Here is an 18,437-nt window from a genome sequence, read left to right as displayed (position 1 = left end):
GTATAACAGAGATTTCTGATGAATCTGTAAGACTTGATCCAGATTTCCATGAAAGCAAGTATTTATTCTGTGTTGAGAAAATGCATTCATTGCATAGATAGATTGGAAGAAAGATTAGAAGAGAATTGTTTGATTGGCAGCAGTGATACTAGGTGCTACATTATGCAACTCAGACTTCTTGTGGGAAAAAATGTGTGCATTTTGAGTTGTTCCAATGAAAAGTCTCCTTTAAAACTCACCTCATTAATACCGCCTTCATTAACACCTACAACTGTTCCAAGTGAAGATCTGTTTTTGAGCATAGAGAAACATTTTTCATTCTTTCCAACTTACTTCTCTTGCTGCTGGCGGGCTGTGAGGAGGGCTGTTGACTGAGGTGTATTGTGGAGGAGGTATCTTAAGTGTCGTGTGGAATACATCATCGTGTAACAATACTAGATTTTATTCTCTCTGGTGTTTCTTTCCAGCCAAACGGGGGAAAGCAATGAAAACACAGTGTCATTTAAAGAAGCGTCGCTCTGCTTTGAGATGCATAAGTATCAGTGACTGTGGCATTTGGTAGCTTTTGCTTCCCAGGTATCTGTCTGGATATCAGCAGGCTTTGCTGGTTGGCACCGCTCAGGGTTTGCTGACTTCTGCAATACCAGAGCCAGTCCCTTCCTCAGGGCACTTGGTAGTTACCATTCAAACCTCCATCTACCATCACTCGTAGAGTTTTTCCAGGTTCGGCGGGAGGTCTGTCAGCTCATCAGATACATGACTGCTGGCTGTCTTCCATGTTGGAGATGGAAATACAACATTTGTGGATTATGTGCCATCTCGTATTATTGACCAGTTTACTAATAAGATGGTATGTCTTGTATCTGATCACTGTACCTCATACTCTGTAAACTAACATGTTTGCTGCAAACTTATATGTAGGGCTAATGTACTTTGATTGTCTCTGATTCCGGAGCCAAGCACTGTACAGTTTGATCTAGAAATGGCTTTGGGTGTGACTGAATCCCAAACCTTTGCAAGGAGTGCTGTCATGGGAATATTACCGGAAATAATACTAATTTGCTCCATTTCACTTATGAAGTGCAACCGTATCTGCAGTTTCCTGGCAGTAACTTTTGTCACTGTGCATATAATGTTCCACAAAGGAATGTAACCTGCATTTTAGTGCCTGTGAGTTAAATCTCAGTCAAAACTGGCTTAAGAAATTATGCTAATTAAATACTTATGCATGTGAACTCTTTTCTTTTTCCAGTTGTGACATGGAAGTTGGTATGCAAAATGCCACAAATATGCTTTTCTTTGGTGTTTATGAGAAAATAATATTTTGTATTAAGGTAGATTGTTACACAAACCAAGTATGTTGCTGTGTATTTTACTAATGCAAGTATACAGTGAGAGTGACAAAAGGTTAGAAAAGATGGGAAGTAGATAGTTTTTGGCGTTAGCTTTAAAGAAGGCGTAAAACTTACTGCTCTCTATAACAACCTGAAAGGAGGTTGTAGCGAGGTGGGGGTCAGTCTCTCCTCCCATGTAACAAGTGACAGCATAAGAGGAAATGACTTTAAGTTGCACCGGGGAAGATCTAGGTTAGGTATCAGGAAAAACTTCTCTACAGCGAGGATTGTGAAGCATTGGAACGGGCTGCCCACGGAGGTGGTGGAATCCCCATCCTTGGAAGTGTTTAAAGCACGTGTGGATGTGGTGCTGAGGGACGTGGTTTAGGGATCCTGGCAGTGCAGGGTGAATGGTTGGACTTGATGATCTTAAAGGTCTCTTCCAACCAGATGATTCTGTGATTCTCAGTAAGTGGATAAATTAAGAGGAAAGAAAATGAAGAAAGAGTACAAAAAGCCTAGGATAAAAAATCGGAATAAATCTACTTTGATAGTTCTGCTAAAAAAAAAAATCCGAACGATACAATTGGGAAAAATGGATTAGCATACTTGCAGTCGTCTAGATCATTCCTCTTCAAGCTGCTCTTGGAAGCAAGCTTTCTAGCTAGTGAATACACAACTGTGTGCTTCAAATGAGATCAGAAACTGAATCTAATTAAAGAATGTTGCAGCCAACAATATGCTGGAATTGAGAGATTACTTTTATATATTTGGCATAGGATTGTTGTTCTTTTTCCAGACTTACTGTCTTTTGTTCGTAATAAAAGGTGTTGGCATTCATCCAGGTTGAAATAGAGGGGTCCAAGTTTAATGACTACTGCAGTCAGCAAAATCCTTGTACTAATGTTAACAGAAGCTCAATGCTGTGTAAGCTCTGACTTTCTACTTTTTTGTAGGTTTGACATTTAATTCCCACTGTGGAATATTGCCTCTTCGAGGTAGAATAAGAGATGCCACAACAGGGTGGTGGTATCAAGTAACATTTAATGTATGATAAGCATGAATCTCTGTTTAATTGACACACTCTATTTTGAGTATTTTATTTAGGCACCTGCACAGTCCTGTGCAGGCACCTGTTTAGTGACCATGTGAGGAATAATGGCTGGAGGTATTGCACATTTCTGTTTGTGGTAAGAGTAGTCTGGCTTCTTACGTCGGCGTTTGACAGATTTGCAGAGAGGAGCAACTTGTTTGCCTGTCCCATACTGTGGTTTCCTGTGGTCTTTAGGCTGTTTACAGGCTGGCTAAGAGTACATGTGTGTATATGACTTATGTTGGCTTTTATTTTCCCCCTCCTCCCGTCTCATAAATGCGTAGATATTTCTGGTTTGGATACTGCTGAAGTTTGGAAGCAGGGAAAGTAAGATGATTCTGAAATTTCCTGTTTATTTTTCTAATCAGTTCTCAAAAACTTCTGTGCAAATAGTTGGACAGATGTCTTTTCAAGCTTAAACTGCTTAGATCTTAGACTAAAATTAAAATTTCATGTGCTTCTTTTTGTCTTTTGATGTTGTTTTTCCCAATAAATATTTTTTTCTTTTTGTACTTGCGTGATTTATAGTTATAAAAACTAAAACCTATTCAAGTTAGCACTGAACAGGTATTTTCAGTAGGAGCTTGGAATTTAACAAAATTCATAGTTTGATTTTTTTTAATTTAATTTTACTTTTCCTAGTGCACGTGTTCTTTGGATTCAAGACAGCCTATATTGAGAGAATATTTTATTTTAAATATTCAATATTATTACATGGCATATGAGAAATTGCCTCCAGCATAAGAATCAAAAGAACAGAGTGCTTCAGCTTCTTTTGCAACTGATTCTTCTGATATGCCGCCTATTTTTTCTTGCATCTCACGTGTCAGATGTAGCAGTTCATTAGAAGACTTCAATTTTGGAGGAAAGATGATGTTTTATGTGGAATATCCACCATCTCGGTGAAATGCTTTTAACTGGAGTCTTGTTAAATATAATTTCTCTGAAAAAAATGCAGTATAGTAAAAACCTCTGTCTACTCTTTCTGGAGGACTGAGCTGTTCAGTAAATTCTTTCATGTTGACAATTTTTCTTGTAATGGGAAATGTAGTAAAAATACTGGAGAATGTCTTCTCTGCAAGTCTTCAAGAGTTTTTACATAAGTTTATTGTGTCAGTATAGATTTCACTCAATTATAACAGCCTCTTTTGCCTTCCTGACATATTTCTTATAAAACTTTTTGGTTCAGTACATTGATGCAGGTTTGGTAACTGATGAATTGCAAAGTAATAGTTAAAGTTGTTGGTACTAAAGTTCATTCTAGGGAGGCAAATTTAACAGAAATATTGATGTTAAAAAATAAAGGAAAAAAAGAATTTAGGAAGGTGTCTGGTAATATGGAAGATCTTATATAATAGAAATGTGTTTCAATGCTCATCTTGGGCTACTTAGAAGAACTTAGGAGGAAGCCGACCCAGAGGGGTCAAGAGAGATGAAACATAGCAGCTGGAGAATGAAAATGTCTCGAAACACTTGGGCATTGGTCTCCATCATTGGAAGTAGTCAGCTTCTGTTTGCCTAAACGCAGGAGGCTATGCCTGTCTTCGTAATTTCTGATAACTGTAATATCTTAGGTTAGTAAAGAGAAGAGTGAAGCGTTGAACAGGGTTCTGATGTTATGCGTCTCGAGTGCTTTTGTGAAAGAATTTAAGAAATGCGTGGTTAACCTGCTAACAAGCATACTGAGGTCCTTTGGATATAATAGCGAGGAAAAGCAGTTCGCATAACTGAGTTTACTTGCCAGAAGTATCTTGGTGCATTGAAATCCTTGTTTTATTGTGGGGAGGTGTTGGCTTTTTGGGTTTGGGTTGGCTTTTTTTAACATTGGCAGAAATCAGAGAACTTGAGGGAGAGCACGTATCTTAAATCTGTTTTTATTGACTTAACAAAACAAAACACCGAAAGGCAGACAGGAGCTGATTCTGTTTCACTGATGACAAAAAGATTCTTCCTTTGAGTATCAAACCCCTCACCTAAGTTAATTTTTACAGCTCAGTAGCTCTTTTTAATCTAGCTCTAGAAAAGTAGTTATTCTTCTTGCTGTTCTGTCTCAGTTGATAGCTTCTTACGTATGCAAATTCTCATTTATTTGTAAAATTATATATTTATTTTGATTGTATCTTGCATTTATTGCAAATGCAAGTGTTTTCTGTGCCCTGTTATCTCGTCAGACTGATTAGGAAACTCTAACTTTGGGTGTGATTGTGCGGTATAGCACATTGTTCGGTACTTCTTATGTGCCTCCAGAGCTGTTTGTCCTTTGTGGGATATAAGTTACATGCTCCAATTCAAATGCCTTTCTCCCTGTCACATCAATGCATGTGTTGCAGTACTTCGCCTTCACAAGTGATTATTTCTCCAGATGTTGGCTAACTTATATTTTTCTTATTCATATTGAGCAGAATTATTCCAAATATGCGTGCTTTGTCATCATGTTGGTATGCATTCAGCATTACCTTTGGTTTGCAGCTGCTTATATCATTGTAATAAAGGAATTCTTTGTTTGGAGATTTCAGGTGATTTGTCAATATAAGGACTGCCCGATAGTAGGAATAGTATCATTCATCCAGAGTAATAGGCTCTCTTATATAAAAGAATCACTGTGTACAATAGTATTCCAGACATGACGGTATTGAACACACTTTTTAATGGAGACAACCCAGCTGTAAATCTGACTGCAGGTAACTGTTTGCTTATTTCTCCACCTGATTTCTGAAGGTTTTTTGATACTGAAGTTTAAGGCTACTTTATTGCTATTGAAATCAGTGCAGTTCCCAGTGGAATTGGATCCTGTCCCTAGCTATGGCACGGCAAGGCTGGGCTTGTGTACTGCTTTGCAAGTGCGGTTCTGTCAGAAAGCTAACGTTATCCATTACAGATTTGGACTAACTTGTTGGTGCCAAGCTGTTAATTTATATTAAAAAATGTTAATACCTATCTGTTGAAAGCAGGTTTTAAATGACGTGAAAGGAAAGGAAAACTACCTTTGAGTTTTCCAGACTTGACTATTTCTAAGCGTAATGGAGAAGTTACTTTAGGCTGAGGGGTCTGAACCCAAGTGGAGCTACTGCCACAAACAATATTGGTTTCATAGAACTTGCACTTGCATTTAGATGCAGAGTGTCTGACAAATCCTCATTGATTTTGTTCAGATCCTTTCTTTGGTAGACAGCAGTTTGTGTTAAGGCTTGATTGCAATTCTGATGTGTGTTTGGTTTTGAATTACCACCTTTTTAATATTTTTTTCAATATAGGAAGAAAAATCAGGAAGTAGAATTATAATGTCCTAATAGCTTTGTTATCCAAATGGGATTATTGTTTGTCTTGGCTCTAGCTGTCTTGAGTAGTGTAACCCTTGTCCTTGTTATTCGGTCCTTGAAATGAAAAATATTTGGCAAATCTGTAGTGAATACCGTGTTGTGAAGATGTGCATCGACAAGTGCATGTTTAGTAAGACTTGTGTCTATGACCGTCTTTTTGTATGTGACTGTGTTTTAACCCAGGTTAGGTTCAGGCTGTTGCTGTTATAAGAAGGTGAGGCTGTAACATGGGTGAAATGGGTTGCCTCCACTGCGTAGTGCATAAAATCCAGAGTGCCAGAGTACTGGGAAGCGAAGCAAAACTCATTTGAAAAACAGAATGGATTTTAAATAAAATTCAATTTTAGGTGAAGTTCAGGCTCTAGTTCCTTATTTGTAGCAGTTCATCCGTATACCATACTGTGCATGTTGTATGTGTAAGGTAAGCTTATTTTTTAATCTACTATAACAGTCCTTTTGATTCTTGAAAATCCTTTGGGGTATTTTGCATTCCGATATCGATCCCTGTCTGTCTGACTGCTTCAGCTGGGTAATCATTTTTCTTGTTTATCTCTAATCCTTTTAATATTTTCTTCCTGTCACTGTGTAACAGTACAGTGTGCCTATTGTTTGGAATGTGTTTCAACGTCGACTGTAAGACTGTGCAGTAAAAGGGCTGTATATTAGCCTAGATTTAGCATATCTGGTTTACAATGAAGCAAAAATGTGAAGCTGAACAACATGTACATATCCTAACCTTAGTGCGTCGCTTTCCTTAGTCATACAAATTATTCATCTTCATGAAACATTTCATTTTGAACTGCTCTGAAAAATGAAATTTGAAGCCAACTATCTCAAAATGCTTCTTATTCTATATTGGTTTGGGGGAACCTAGCAGAAAAAATAAATGTTATTCTCTGTGCGTATACATATGTATAAAACCCCTTGTTCTTAAAGGAGCAGCTGTAGAACAGTTGAAGCATCTTGACAGAAGCTTTCAGACCTAAGTCTTCAATGGTTCCCTTCAGTCTTCTCCATGGATGAAGACATTCTGTCCTCATTTTTATGAGTAAAGGCATCTCTAGTCACACAATGTTTTGACATAAAGATAAAAATGCCTGCCTGAAAAGGTTTCTGGAAAAGTGTGGATCCATTTAGTTTCCTGAAGAACGGGAAGATGACCGTCCCACCCACAGTGGAGCTTTTCTCCATTTCTCCCACACCAGCTTATACCTTAAGATCCTTTTGCTGTACTAACCAGTGCTTTAGCTCTTCTGCTTTTCTCATTGACTAAACTTGGCATGTACTTTCTCTGCACGTCAAAGCAGAGCACGCAAACATAATGAAGGAAAAGAATTTGATACAGAGGTGAAAGTAAGGGTTTTCATTCATCTTCAGGAACCATTTTTACTTCCATACTACTTTCATACTAACCAAGGTGGGGGAGTGTGTATATTTGTTTAGGTTTTGTTACAACTGCTCCACTTTAACAAAACAAACAAACAAACCCCTGAGATCTAGACTTCCTACGTTCACTGACTGTCTTAATAAAGGCAGCTCTAACTAGTGGCCAGTTTGAGGATTGTATAAACCTTTTAGGAAGGTGAAGAAGTTATGTTCATTCAGATAAATCATTGGTTGTGACGTGAAGACTTTAGTAACTTGCCATTATACCTCCACTTCCCCATAATAACTTAATGAGGTCATGGGAAATGAAATGTTAAAAATATGTGGTCACTTTTGGTATGGAGAAATTTGGTGAAAGCTAAAGCTTTATGGCTATTCCTAGAGACTCTTTCTAGAGACGGATTCTTTCAAACGTTAATGGCAAAGAAAAAAAAACACACGCACATCTTGATTTCTTCTTTTTATTCTGTTCTTTGAAGATTGTTCTCCTCCCCATCACACACTTCATAACAAATACACTGTGATTGCAGTAAAAGTTCAGTTTGAATGTTACTATGCTGCGACTTCTGAGATGCTGCAACTTTCCTGTGTGCTTCTCTGACAAAAATGAGAAATGTTTCTGGGGCGCCGTGACTTAAGACAGGGATCCCTCATTTGATATTAAAGCACACAGTATATTGTAACTTATTTAGTTAGTATTCTTCAGTTATACATTGTAACTTAGGTAGTTCAATTATTCCTGGTAATTGTAGGGTGTCCTCTCATGTGCTTAGTAATGACAGGTTCTTTTTGTAGGCTAAGCGTGAAGTAACAGTAAGTAAGCCTGAACCTTCAGACGTGCAGAAAGTAAAGATTATCTTGAAATGAAAATCTGTGCAACTACGATACCAGTAATAATTTATACCTAGAAATAGCACTGTCACTAGTAAACTGAATAATTTTATGTTAAATGGTCTGTAAGTATGCCTTTTAGAGTAGATAGCAGTAGTTTGTTTCCAAGGGTAGGAGTCTTACTCTGAATTCATCAAAATGCCAATTTTTTTTCTGTTTGGATTCTGTTTCATTCATTTGAAAAGGTGATCTTTCCAGATCCGTTTCTGAATTCATTGAGAAGATTGACTGGCTCAGAATAGGTAGTTTGCAAAAGCTTGATTGATCCAGACTTTTCCTTTACCTGTGTAGAAGTTCTGTGTTGTCTCAGGCTGGTGAGATGTCAGGGATAGCAGAACGCTTCCAGCTTCAGTGGGCTTTGATGAAAGGCTGTAGAGAGAATGTGTCTCCCAGAGAAACCTCCTCGGAAAACCAACTGGTTGTTTCTGTTCCTCGTGTAGTCATTTGAAGTGCTGCCTTTTTGAACATAAAGGCAACATTTGCAGCCAACTAAGTTTTTCTTAGTGGGTTGTAGGTTATCTATTCTGAATTAATTTAGGAGGATTTTGACAGACAAGTAATTGTTTTCCTTGTTAAGGTTTTTGTTTTTTAAGGAGAGACTGAAATGTGATTAAGTTGTGTATGCTTTTCCCATTAATTGTCTGATTCTGTGAAAATCAAACAGCAAAAGTGTATACAACTCCTCACTTCGTTAAATTAATTGGTTAGTTCAATAAGCAGTTTCTCGCCTTGCTTAAATAGTCAGCTTATCAAGTAAAGACCTATCAGCTGCTTCAAGGGTGGAGGTAGAACAACTTTTTATAAAAACATTTTGATTAATGTGGCAAGTGACCTGAGCACAAACTCCTTAATTAGAAAATCAGACATCTGCTTTAACAAATAGTTTTACTGTCTTTCTACACACAGTTAGAGTTGTGGGAAATTGTTCTCGTGAGGAAATACACATTATGGATTAGGAGAATACGATGCTTGCCTATTTTGTGCATTCAAAATGTGTCTTTATTTAGGAATAAGTATCTTATTTACTGTGCTAGTTCATTTCATAGTAAGTCACATACGTAGTTCTTCCTTTCCTTGAGAATCTAGTTTTTTCGTTTCGATACTGCTTTGCATAATTAAGTTCAGTTTCTGGGCATACACAGTAATTGTTTATATTCCATTTATTATTGAAATTAAGATAAATGTAGTTTAAATGCTGATAACCTTGTTTGACTTTGAAGATGTTGGTTAGGAAAATCCTGATTTGTGTAACAGGCAGTAGCTTAAAACAGCATCTGGGAGACAGGTCAGAGCTTCATGGTGTGCAGGTGTATTTGACAGAGAAGCAGCAGGTTATTGTGTTATTGCCTTGGTCTCCTGAGAAGCTGCTTTTTAAATAGTCCTCATTTGGTCTATAAAAAGGGTAGAGAAGCAAAAATACCACTGGTGAGTGATTTCACAGTTGCTTTCTGTGGAATACAGCTTGCCGTTGCCCCACGTTTCTGTCTTTTGAGGTAGTCTGTCGTCGTGTTTTTAATTATTCTGCTCTGATGTGTTTTCTTAAGTGTTCCTTTTGTACAGGCTGCAAGTGTTTGTTAATAAAGGAAAAAAGAGCTATTAAACGATTCCTCTTGTTTGATGAAATCTGAAATAGCTGTATGCAGTGGAGTTAAATCAGAAATCCTGCTAAAGCAGTGACATTTATGGCTGTATTAATATTTCTAATTTATTTTGAGAACTCATTCAAATGTGATGCATTCTTTGATCAAGTAATGAAAAGGTAAACAAGTTTAGTTCGGTGAACTGTAGAAATATGTCTCATCTTTCTTCATATTAGGTCTCCCCAGAGCCTTCAGCCTGGAGAAGAAAAGTCTCTGGAGAGACGTCGTTGCAGCCTTTCAGTACCTAAAGGGAGCTCATAAGAAAGATGGGGACAGTCTTTTTGGCAAGGCCTGTTGCAACAGGACAAGGGGTGATGGTTTTAAACTAAAAGAGGGGACGTTTAGAGTAGATTTAAGAAGTTTTTAACAATGAGGATGGGGAAACATGGGAACACGTTGCCCAGAGAGGTGGTAGATGTCCCATCCCTGGAAACATTTCAGGTCAGCTTGGATGGGGCTCTGGGCAGCCTGATCTACCTGAACGTGTCCCTGCGCACCGCAGGGTGGATTGAGTTAGATGACCGTTGAAGGTCCCTTCCAACCCAAAGCGTTCTGTGATTCTATGATATACAAACCTTTCTCGCTGTAAATAGAGAAGATGGGTATGCTTGCCATTTGCTGAGATAACAGGAAGAAAAAGCTTGAAACTTTTCTTAATGTTTGCTTAAAAATAATGTCTTTTATTCAGGCTTGGTATCAAGATAAGGAGCTCTCATCAGCTTTTACTGAACTGGAGTAAAACAGAACTCCCACCTTCTTGTATTGCTGGGAGATCTGGGCTCAGGTTGTAGTTAGGCTAGTGCAGTGTAGTTAATTATAAAGTTTTAACTAGAAGTAACCCTACACTGGTTGCTGCTGGATTTTCATGCTTTAGATAAAGATTATTTTCAGAAGTATGAAGTAGGGACTCTACAAGAAAACACTTTAAGTACTGCCAATCACATACCATTTCTTCCACTTGCTCCTTTCCACAGAAGGAAAACCACATCTAAATCAAGAACCAAATCCTGACTCGCTTTGCAGAAGGTTTCTTTGCCTGCCCTGATGCTGCTCTGGGCTGGAGTTAGGGAAGCTCAAGAACAATTACCAGTTGGCTGATCCATCTTGGGCTTATGGACTTGATTTTTCCCGTTGCTCAGTTGCATTTTTACTGGGAAGGGAGTGCTTTACCAGGTACATAGTTTGAGAATATAATTTGGAAGCACAATATTTATGCAAGTAGTAGTAGGGAGAGGGCTTTCTTTGTTTATATTTCAGGACTGTGAAGAACAAAGGTAATAGCAACGCTGGATTAAAAAGAAAAACTGAAGTTTGATTTCTGAGTATCTGCTGGTGTTATGTAACCTGGTATTAAAACACAAACATGCCTTTGCAAGGTGGTGATTGTGTTTAAACCATTTCCTCTGAAAGCAATGCTGGTTTTAGTTGATAGTAGAGTCCTATTTTGTTCTGTTACAGTTAACTACATTGAGCATGATAATGTGGAAAAGACTATAAAAAACCCCTGTGAAATACTGAGTGAACATTTCATACAGAAAATGCTTCTCATGGTTATCTTTAAAGTTTCTTCCTCCTACTGCTTGTGGTGCCTCTTACATGCTGATAGTGACACATCCTTGTTTTCTTCGTATTTTCGCTATCAATAGTCTTATCAACTCAAACAGTGGGCTTTGCATTGGTCTTCAAAATAAATCTGTCTAGAGTCCCAAACAGTCTGAATCGCAACAGCTTGACATTCATTTCTGAGAAACCTTGCATTTCTGAAAGTCGGCTTAAGTTGGTCAAACACAAACAGTTCTTAAGGAAACACCTATCTTGATAGAGGTGTATGTATGTATGCAAATACAATCAAGTAAAAATAGTAGGTAAACTTCTTTAAAACATGTTTAGTACGAAGTCTTTTCACAAGAGAGACTGCATGAGTATGGGATTAGCTCTTAGTCATGGAAATCAGAAAATCATTGGTTGCCTAGGGCTGCTACTGCGCTACTGTTCTATCTTTTCTGTGCACGATTGAACAACACGCGGTGGAAAGTGAAAATATTTTTTAAAAGCTAAAATGTTGAGCCTTTATTATATCCATAAACTAAAGAATGTCAATAAAATACTGAAACTAGTATGTTATTTATTATTTATACAACTTTCTGCAGAGAAACAGTAATGTTTGGTCTGAACAATGTGTTTAATAAAGCAGATAATAATAGGTTTAAAAATACCGGTCTTAGAAATGTTTTTTAAAATTCTAGGCAAAGTACATATCTAGCCTAGGCTATTTTAAAGATGTATGGGAAAAGTGGGTTTTTAACTGTAAAAAGAGAGTTATGATGCTATCTAGTATCACATTTAAGTTAGTAATCTCTGTTGCTTGTAAGAAAAGGATAAAGTACTTGCACATGAAGGGAATATGTCTCATTATGTCTTTGGTTCTGTTTAGCTGTATTTTGCAAACTACGATTGAGGCAACTGTTTATATTAATTATTTTCTTTTGCAATTATTAATGCTAAAACCTAGATTAATGTTTTTCTAAGCATTTACATGTCTAGGCATTATATCCCTCTAAGTTTAAATGGAACTAAAGCACAGTCAGCAAATCAGCCATGTAGACAAGCAATACCTCTTTGATTCTTTAATGTGACTTAGAATTCCAAAGACTATACTAAAATTAAGTGCAAAACTGATCCTCTGAAAAAAGAAATATTGCTGTTATTGACATTCGGTGTATGTTTGGAAGCAGAATTATACATCTGCTGTGTTGCTTTTAGTCTAAAAAACCCAAACACAATATCCAGTAGATTCAGTAACTCCAAAAAAAAAGTGAGTTACCAAAATCCTGCAGAAGATATTCCTGATTTTTTATTATTAGAGATGTCATATTTGATCCATGTTCAATCTTCGAAATTATCACTGGAGATTAAATTTTAAAATTACAGTAGTGTCAACATCGAATTAAGTTAATACTTGTTTCTACTATTCTACATCTAACTTTAGTGACAGCAAGCAAAAATAGGACATTAATTTTGTGAGGATAGTAGTGACCATTGTAGAACCATCTAGTTTAGAAACTTGCAAATAACCAAGGAGTGATACAAACAGCTTATAAATTTAGGTCTTTGCTTTCTGTTGTTATTGGGGTTTTTTTCTGGTCAGGCCTGAGAAGGCTTCCTGCCTCGCCTCCAAAGAGTTAAGGCACAGTGTCCTGTTGACCTAAAGGTACTGCTCTTCTCGGTGTCTTGAGTACACTTGGTTTTTAACAGTGCTTGCTCATCCTGAGCAAAGTGAGACCCTTCTCGGTATGAGCAAATTTCTCACTGTTGCGTTATGGAGTAAATCGGTCACAGGAGTGATCTGATCTCCCCCGGTGTGACGTAGTCACCTGAGGCCATGCCACAACATGTTTGCCAGAATTAAGAGTCGCTTTTTTGAGAATGGGGAATCTTCACTTCTTTTCCAAGTTTTGGGAAGTGTTACCTAGTTGTTCAAGAACATTCTTCTGTGTCTTCATTCTCTTTGTCCTATCTCAGTGTATGTCCAGGTCGTCACTATTCCCACCAACCTGATGACCTTGCTCCTCAGTATTCCTGTGCTTACTGCTATGTGCCTGCTGACAGTGCCTCGAATCTCTAGTACCTGTAGCCAGTGCTAATCAAACCTCTTGCCTTTTCAAGCCACTTGCTCATAGGAACAATACTTTTGATATGAGCATTGGTAGTAAGTACAGGAAAAATCCTCTTCTGCTAGTGTATGGACTCTCTAAATATGTTAGCTGTCAAACTTTTAACTGGCTTTTGAGTGTGTGAAATTTCAGTTCAAGTCATTTAAGTTTAATAAATAAATCAAATAAAATCAGTTGCTTATAATAGGAAGTGTTAGGAAACTGAAGGTTTAGGTGTGAACATCAGAGCTGTTCGTTTTGACAGGTGTTTCGTGGCCGAATACATAGCTTCACAGCTGTGGTTTGAGGCTGTGTGGCTTCAGCAGGCACGCACATTGCACAAATTGGAATTTAGAAAATATACTTCATAATGCACTTGCCATCTTGCAATTACCAATATTTTTTTAAAAGTACGTTCCTTAATTTTTGCTAATCAGTTCGGTAGCAGTTCCTTTTCTTTTTATTGATTTGGGGGGCGGGAGAAGAAAGGGAGCTTTATCTGAACTCATCTTTGCAGCTTCAGTACAGTGTTTTACTGACATTTAGGGCATGCTGATTTTTCTCTCCCTTTCAGAAGAGAAACCTGATTGCTCCAAGGCCCGCTGTGAAGTCCAATTTTCTCCTCGCTGTCCAGAAGATTCCGTCTTGATTGAAGGCTATGCTCCTCCTGGTGAATGCTGTCCCCTCCCGAGCCGTTGTGTGTGCAATCCTGCAGGCTGCTTGAGGAAGGTTTGCCAACCTGGCTATTTGAATATATTGGTTTCTAAGGCATCAGGAAAGCCAGGAGAATGCTGTGATCTCTATGAATGTAAACCAGGTAAAAGTAGATACGATTTTTTTCTCAGTTTTTCAATTTTTTCTAACTGACAAGCACAATAGCCTATATAATTGCATTTAATAAAGCTTATATAGCCTCTAAATTATCTGACTCCTCAAAATTTAAATCATTACATGTGGGCAATGCCCATTTAAGAAATAAAAATTCTATATAAATTCTACTTCTTTTTTTTTCTTCAGACATTAATTTAAATTGAGCAGCAAGGGAAGAGTAGCCTAGTGGGAATATTGCATTTCTGAGGATGCTAGCAGTGAAAGTGGTGTACTTTATATACTGATTAGATTGTACAAAGGTTTTTCATAGTAGGAATATGTGGCACGTGGACAGGGGATTAAGGTTTCTGTCTTAAGATTCTCTAGATTACAAAGTGATGACCATTAAAAACTGGAGAGCAAAAGGATTGTGGAAGGGCATAGTGAAAGATTTTACAACATTTTTCGATACTTATCTATTTTCCATTTCATGAGAACATGAATCACCCTTTTTTATGATTTATTATTCTCAGTGAAATGGAAGATGTAATTCACTCTTCTTTTTGATCCAGGCTTTGGTAAAGATGAATAATAAAAATAGAGGTATAAAAGCAGGTATATAAAATGTATAATACAAAATCTTGTATGCAAACAGGTTCAAGTATGCTTAAGCTGTACCTTTCCTGTGCTTGTTTAACATTTTCTTAAATCCTTCACAGAAGATTTAAGAAGATTTAAACAAACTTTTTCATTCTCTGTACTGAGTAGTTGGTGAACAAGTCTTCAAAATAATTTTTGCTCTGAAACATATTGTGAACCTTAGTCTTCTTTCATCTGTAATTTCTTATGGCATAGTTTCCTTGGAGTCTTTCCTTTTTTATATTGCCCCTCTGTAAGTTTTCTTCAGTTTATCCACATGTCTTTAAAATATGGCGTCCAAAAGCAGAGTACTCTTTTGGGTGAGTCTTCATCAGCACTAAATACTGCTGAATAATGACTTAACCTTCATGCAAAATTCTAAATGAGAGCAGACTCTTGCAAGAGTCATATATAGTTTGTAAAATGCCGTGATCCCAAAATCTTTCTGTGAAGAGATTGGGGAAGGAGACTGATGGAATCTAAGGCAAGTGTAGAACTTTGCAATGGGCGTTTGAAATTGAGAGGCTAAGGCAAAGCGGAAAGTTCTCCCCTACCTCAGGAGATGATGAAAGTGTTTCTTAGGCAGTGACTAAGAGGCTGAGGAGTGTAGGTGGGTACTCTTGTGCATCCTCGCTGGGATACATGATGAAAGACATAATGGCTAAACTACAGACTTCAGAGTGAGTGCGACCCCTACTTTTTTCAGTGCCTTGGCACTGAAGAGGAAGTAAATAAAAGGAAATAAAGGGAGTGCTATTTATACAGAATTATTAGTCCCTACATAGCCTGATTTTTTTTTTTTTTTTCTCAAGTCAGGCTTCAGTGGCTGTCCAAGTTGACATAGTGGGAAGATTGCAAAGGGAAGCAAGACTGGAAGACAGGAAAAAGAGTACATGAATATTGACAGATCTTAGCAGAACACAGATTACTTAACACAGAAGGCTGCTTTTTTTTTTTTTGCTTAATGGCAAATCTTTGTAAATCTGGACGTTTTTCACTTTTCAGAGGAACATTTTTTCAAAGAGTGTAAACTGTACTTCTATAGGCAACATAATTTGTACTCAATATATGAAGAAAATTAGAGACTAAACAAATACTAAAATCTTTTTTAAAATGTTTCCCTTCTTGCAGAAAGTTTAGGGATTTTAATTTGCAAGTCAGCATGAACCTTGCTGGTTTTTTCGTCTAAACCGTTCCATCGTGTTTACCACTGGTTGTGGTTTAAAATAAATTTCTTTGTTTAAGAACAAGCAACACAATATCTTATTAGGATTGTATATTCATGGACGTATAGAATTATAGAATAATTTAGATTGGAAGACTAGATGACTCTGGAGGTAATCTAGTCCATACTGACTGTCCTGAACTGCCATTTATTCTCTATGTGTATGTACACGTACTACTGTATATATAGTAGAATATAACTGTTTTCGTGTATGTATGAATACTGTGTGAATTATCTGTGTGTTTGCTGAAAGAGTGGTCATAAAGTGAGGTCAGATAATGCTCCTTATTTGGCAGGGGTATTTATTCAGCCCATGGTAAGCCTGGTAATAGACATTGTGTATTCAGGGTTGACTTGGTGTCCCAAAGAATTGTAGGAAAGAAGAGTTGGGGAGGAACTGAACTCTTCTGTGTTTCCTCTGCTTTTAATGTCATGTTCCTGGAAAAAACAGGGCAATAAACATCATAAGGCCTGGTAAATAAGTGTTCATGCGGAGTTTTATGGGACTGATACCACCAGTTTTACTTCATAGCATCAGCATGTCTATGGGGTTCCTATGTCAAACAGAGAAAACTGTTTTCCATACTTTGCCACGGACCTAAAAACTTTAATTCTCTGAGTGCTGCTACCAGAATGCTCTTCCTGCAGCTCCGTATCGGCTTAACCAGCCTCCATAGGCGTTTTGCATCAGCAAAACCTTTCTGATGGAAACAAATTACCAGAAGCTGGGAGGACTGCTTCCCGTGGTAGCAGTGCTGCCTTATGCCAATATGAAGTGTTTGCACAATTAAAGCATAAGTTGCATTTATTTTTGTTCCTTAAACAAGATGTCACTGCTTTCCAGTTTACTCTGGCATTTGAGTTCGGAGCCTTCTGCAGAGAACTGCGTGTGTTCAAATACTGTGATTGGCAACTCACTGAAAGGAAAATAGGAAGTGCTTCCTTAATGCTAAATGCTGGAATAAAAATAAAATATTTCCTTTTCTTCCTCTTCTTTTACCTTAGGAATACAGTCATTAAAGGCATTGACATTTGGTTAAAATGAACAGGGAAGAAACTTAGTAGCTTATAAGGTCTTACCTGTCTATCAACCTCCAGATTAATTTATCTTAAATGTTATAAGGTGTTGCTACACCACCTATCTCACCACAGCTGTGATACCTACTGAGATCAAGTACATTGTGTCCCTTCTTTTTTGCTGCAGTTACAAAACTCAGAACTGAGGTAACAGTGGTCTGGTGCCATAAGCCATCTCCTTCATGTCTACGAGCTGCCCATTCATGACCAGTGACTTTACTGAATTAGCACTGAATCTAATTTGAATCAGGGAGTTACAGTTCTTAAAAAGTATTCTCAAAAATAAGGTGGTTTTTTTCTTAAAGATAGTTTGAATGAATAGTCTCAAGTGGAGCTGCATAGTGTGTTAACAGTAAAAATAAAAATGAACCTGAAACAAGATTTGAGGCAGTATATGTGCCTCTTTTGCTAAGAAGCTAAAATAGTGAGCAATGATGTTCTTAAAATCATTTGTGTATTTAAAGATGAAGGTAAAATCTCATCTAAAAGGCATTTTGTTGAATGTGATAGGAACTCCAGCTGCCACTTCTGAATAAAGAAAGGTAAATAGTCTACTTTGGCAGTTGTCCAACATACGATTTTTGTACCTTTATTGATAAATTCATTGTTGTTGTATATGGTGAGGTGGGGGGGTGTCATGTCTTAGTTTCTGGCATCCTTTGGAAAGCTTTGGGGACAATCTATCATGCTAGAGAGAACCTCTGTTGAAAAGGTTGCTCCTCTGTCATTTTTGTGACAGTCCTTCTGGCAAAGCTTTCATTCACTCACCTTCCCTAGCCCTGCCTGGCCTGAAAATTTCTCTTACTGAAACAGAGGGTTTTCTTCTGGTGTCTAATCTTGTTTTAAATACAGTTGTAAAGAGAAAGTTTGGCTTATTTCTTTGGGAGGTTCTGTGCAGTCAGGACTTGATGGTAAGTCTGAGTTCAGTAGTAGGTAGCGTGTAATGATGCACAGGAAAGTAGCTTGTGCTTCCCCCGGTACAGCTTCAGCATTGAAAAATCAGGTCTGGAATTGGTCGTCTTGTAAGGACAAGGGTTAGCAAAAGCAATTTTTATATGTAGTTGAGAGAAACAAAATTATGCAATTATTTCTAATTCTCTGTTGATCACAGAAATAGTGCATGTGTTGGTTTATTGGATGCTTTGTTAGAAGGTGATGTTGAAAGGAATTAAGAGATAAGATTGGGAAAGCACTAGAGAAAATGAGCAGGGAAGAATTACACATAGATTTCTGATGGAGCTGGAGAAATGGCTTAAGTCGACAATGATTATGAGGGAGGGGGAAAAAAATCAGCAAATGCAGAAGTCCATGTTGGGAAGTTAAGGAAGTGATTCAGACAGCGATAGAAGTGCATTGAAAGTCCAGGAAT

General features: G+C 37.5%; 1 protein-coding gene across 1 annotated transcript in view; it reads left to right on the top strand.

Annotated features, from left to right (window-relative positions):
* The first annotated feature begins 5,050 nt into the window (after positions 1 to 5,050).
* The window catches only part of CRIM1 (cysteine rich transmembrane BMP regulator 1 (chordin-like)), a 100,887-nt gene continuing 87,500 nt past the window's right edge, over positions 5,051 to 18,437 (top strand). Inside the window, exons 1-2 of the mRNA XM_010138357.1 lie at positions 5,051 to 5,108; positions 13,892 to 14,134. Coding sequence (XP_010136659.1) covers positions 5,051 to 5,108; positions 13,892 to 14,134 — 301 coding nt within the window. The remainder of the gene's footprint in view (positions 5,109 to 13,891; positions 14,135 to 18,437) is intronic.

Source organism: Buceros rhinoceros, unplaced genomic scaffold (assembly GCF_000710305.1).
Source record: "Buceros rhinoceros silvestris isolate BGI_N320 unplaced genomic scaffold, ASM71030v1 scaffold3906, whole genome shotgun sequence".
Lineage (NCBI taxonomy): Eukaryota > Metazoa > Chordata > Aves > Bucerotiformes > Bucerotidae > Buceros > Buceros rhinoceros.
The sequence above is the reverse complement of the archived record's forward strand: the minus strand, read 5'-3'. Positions and strand labels throughout refer to the sequence as shown.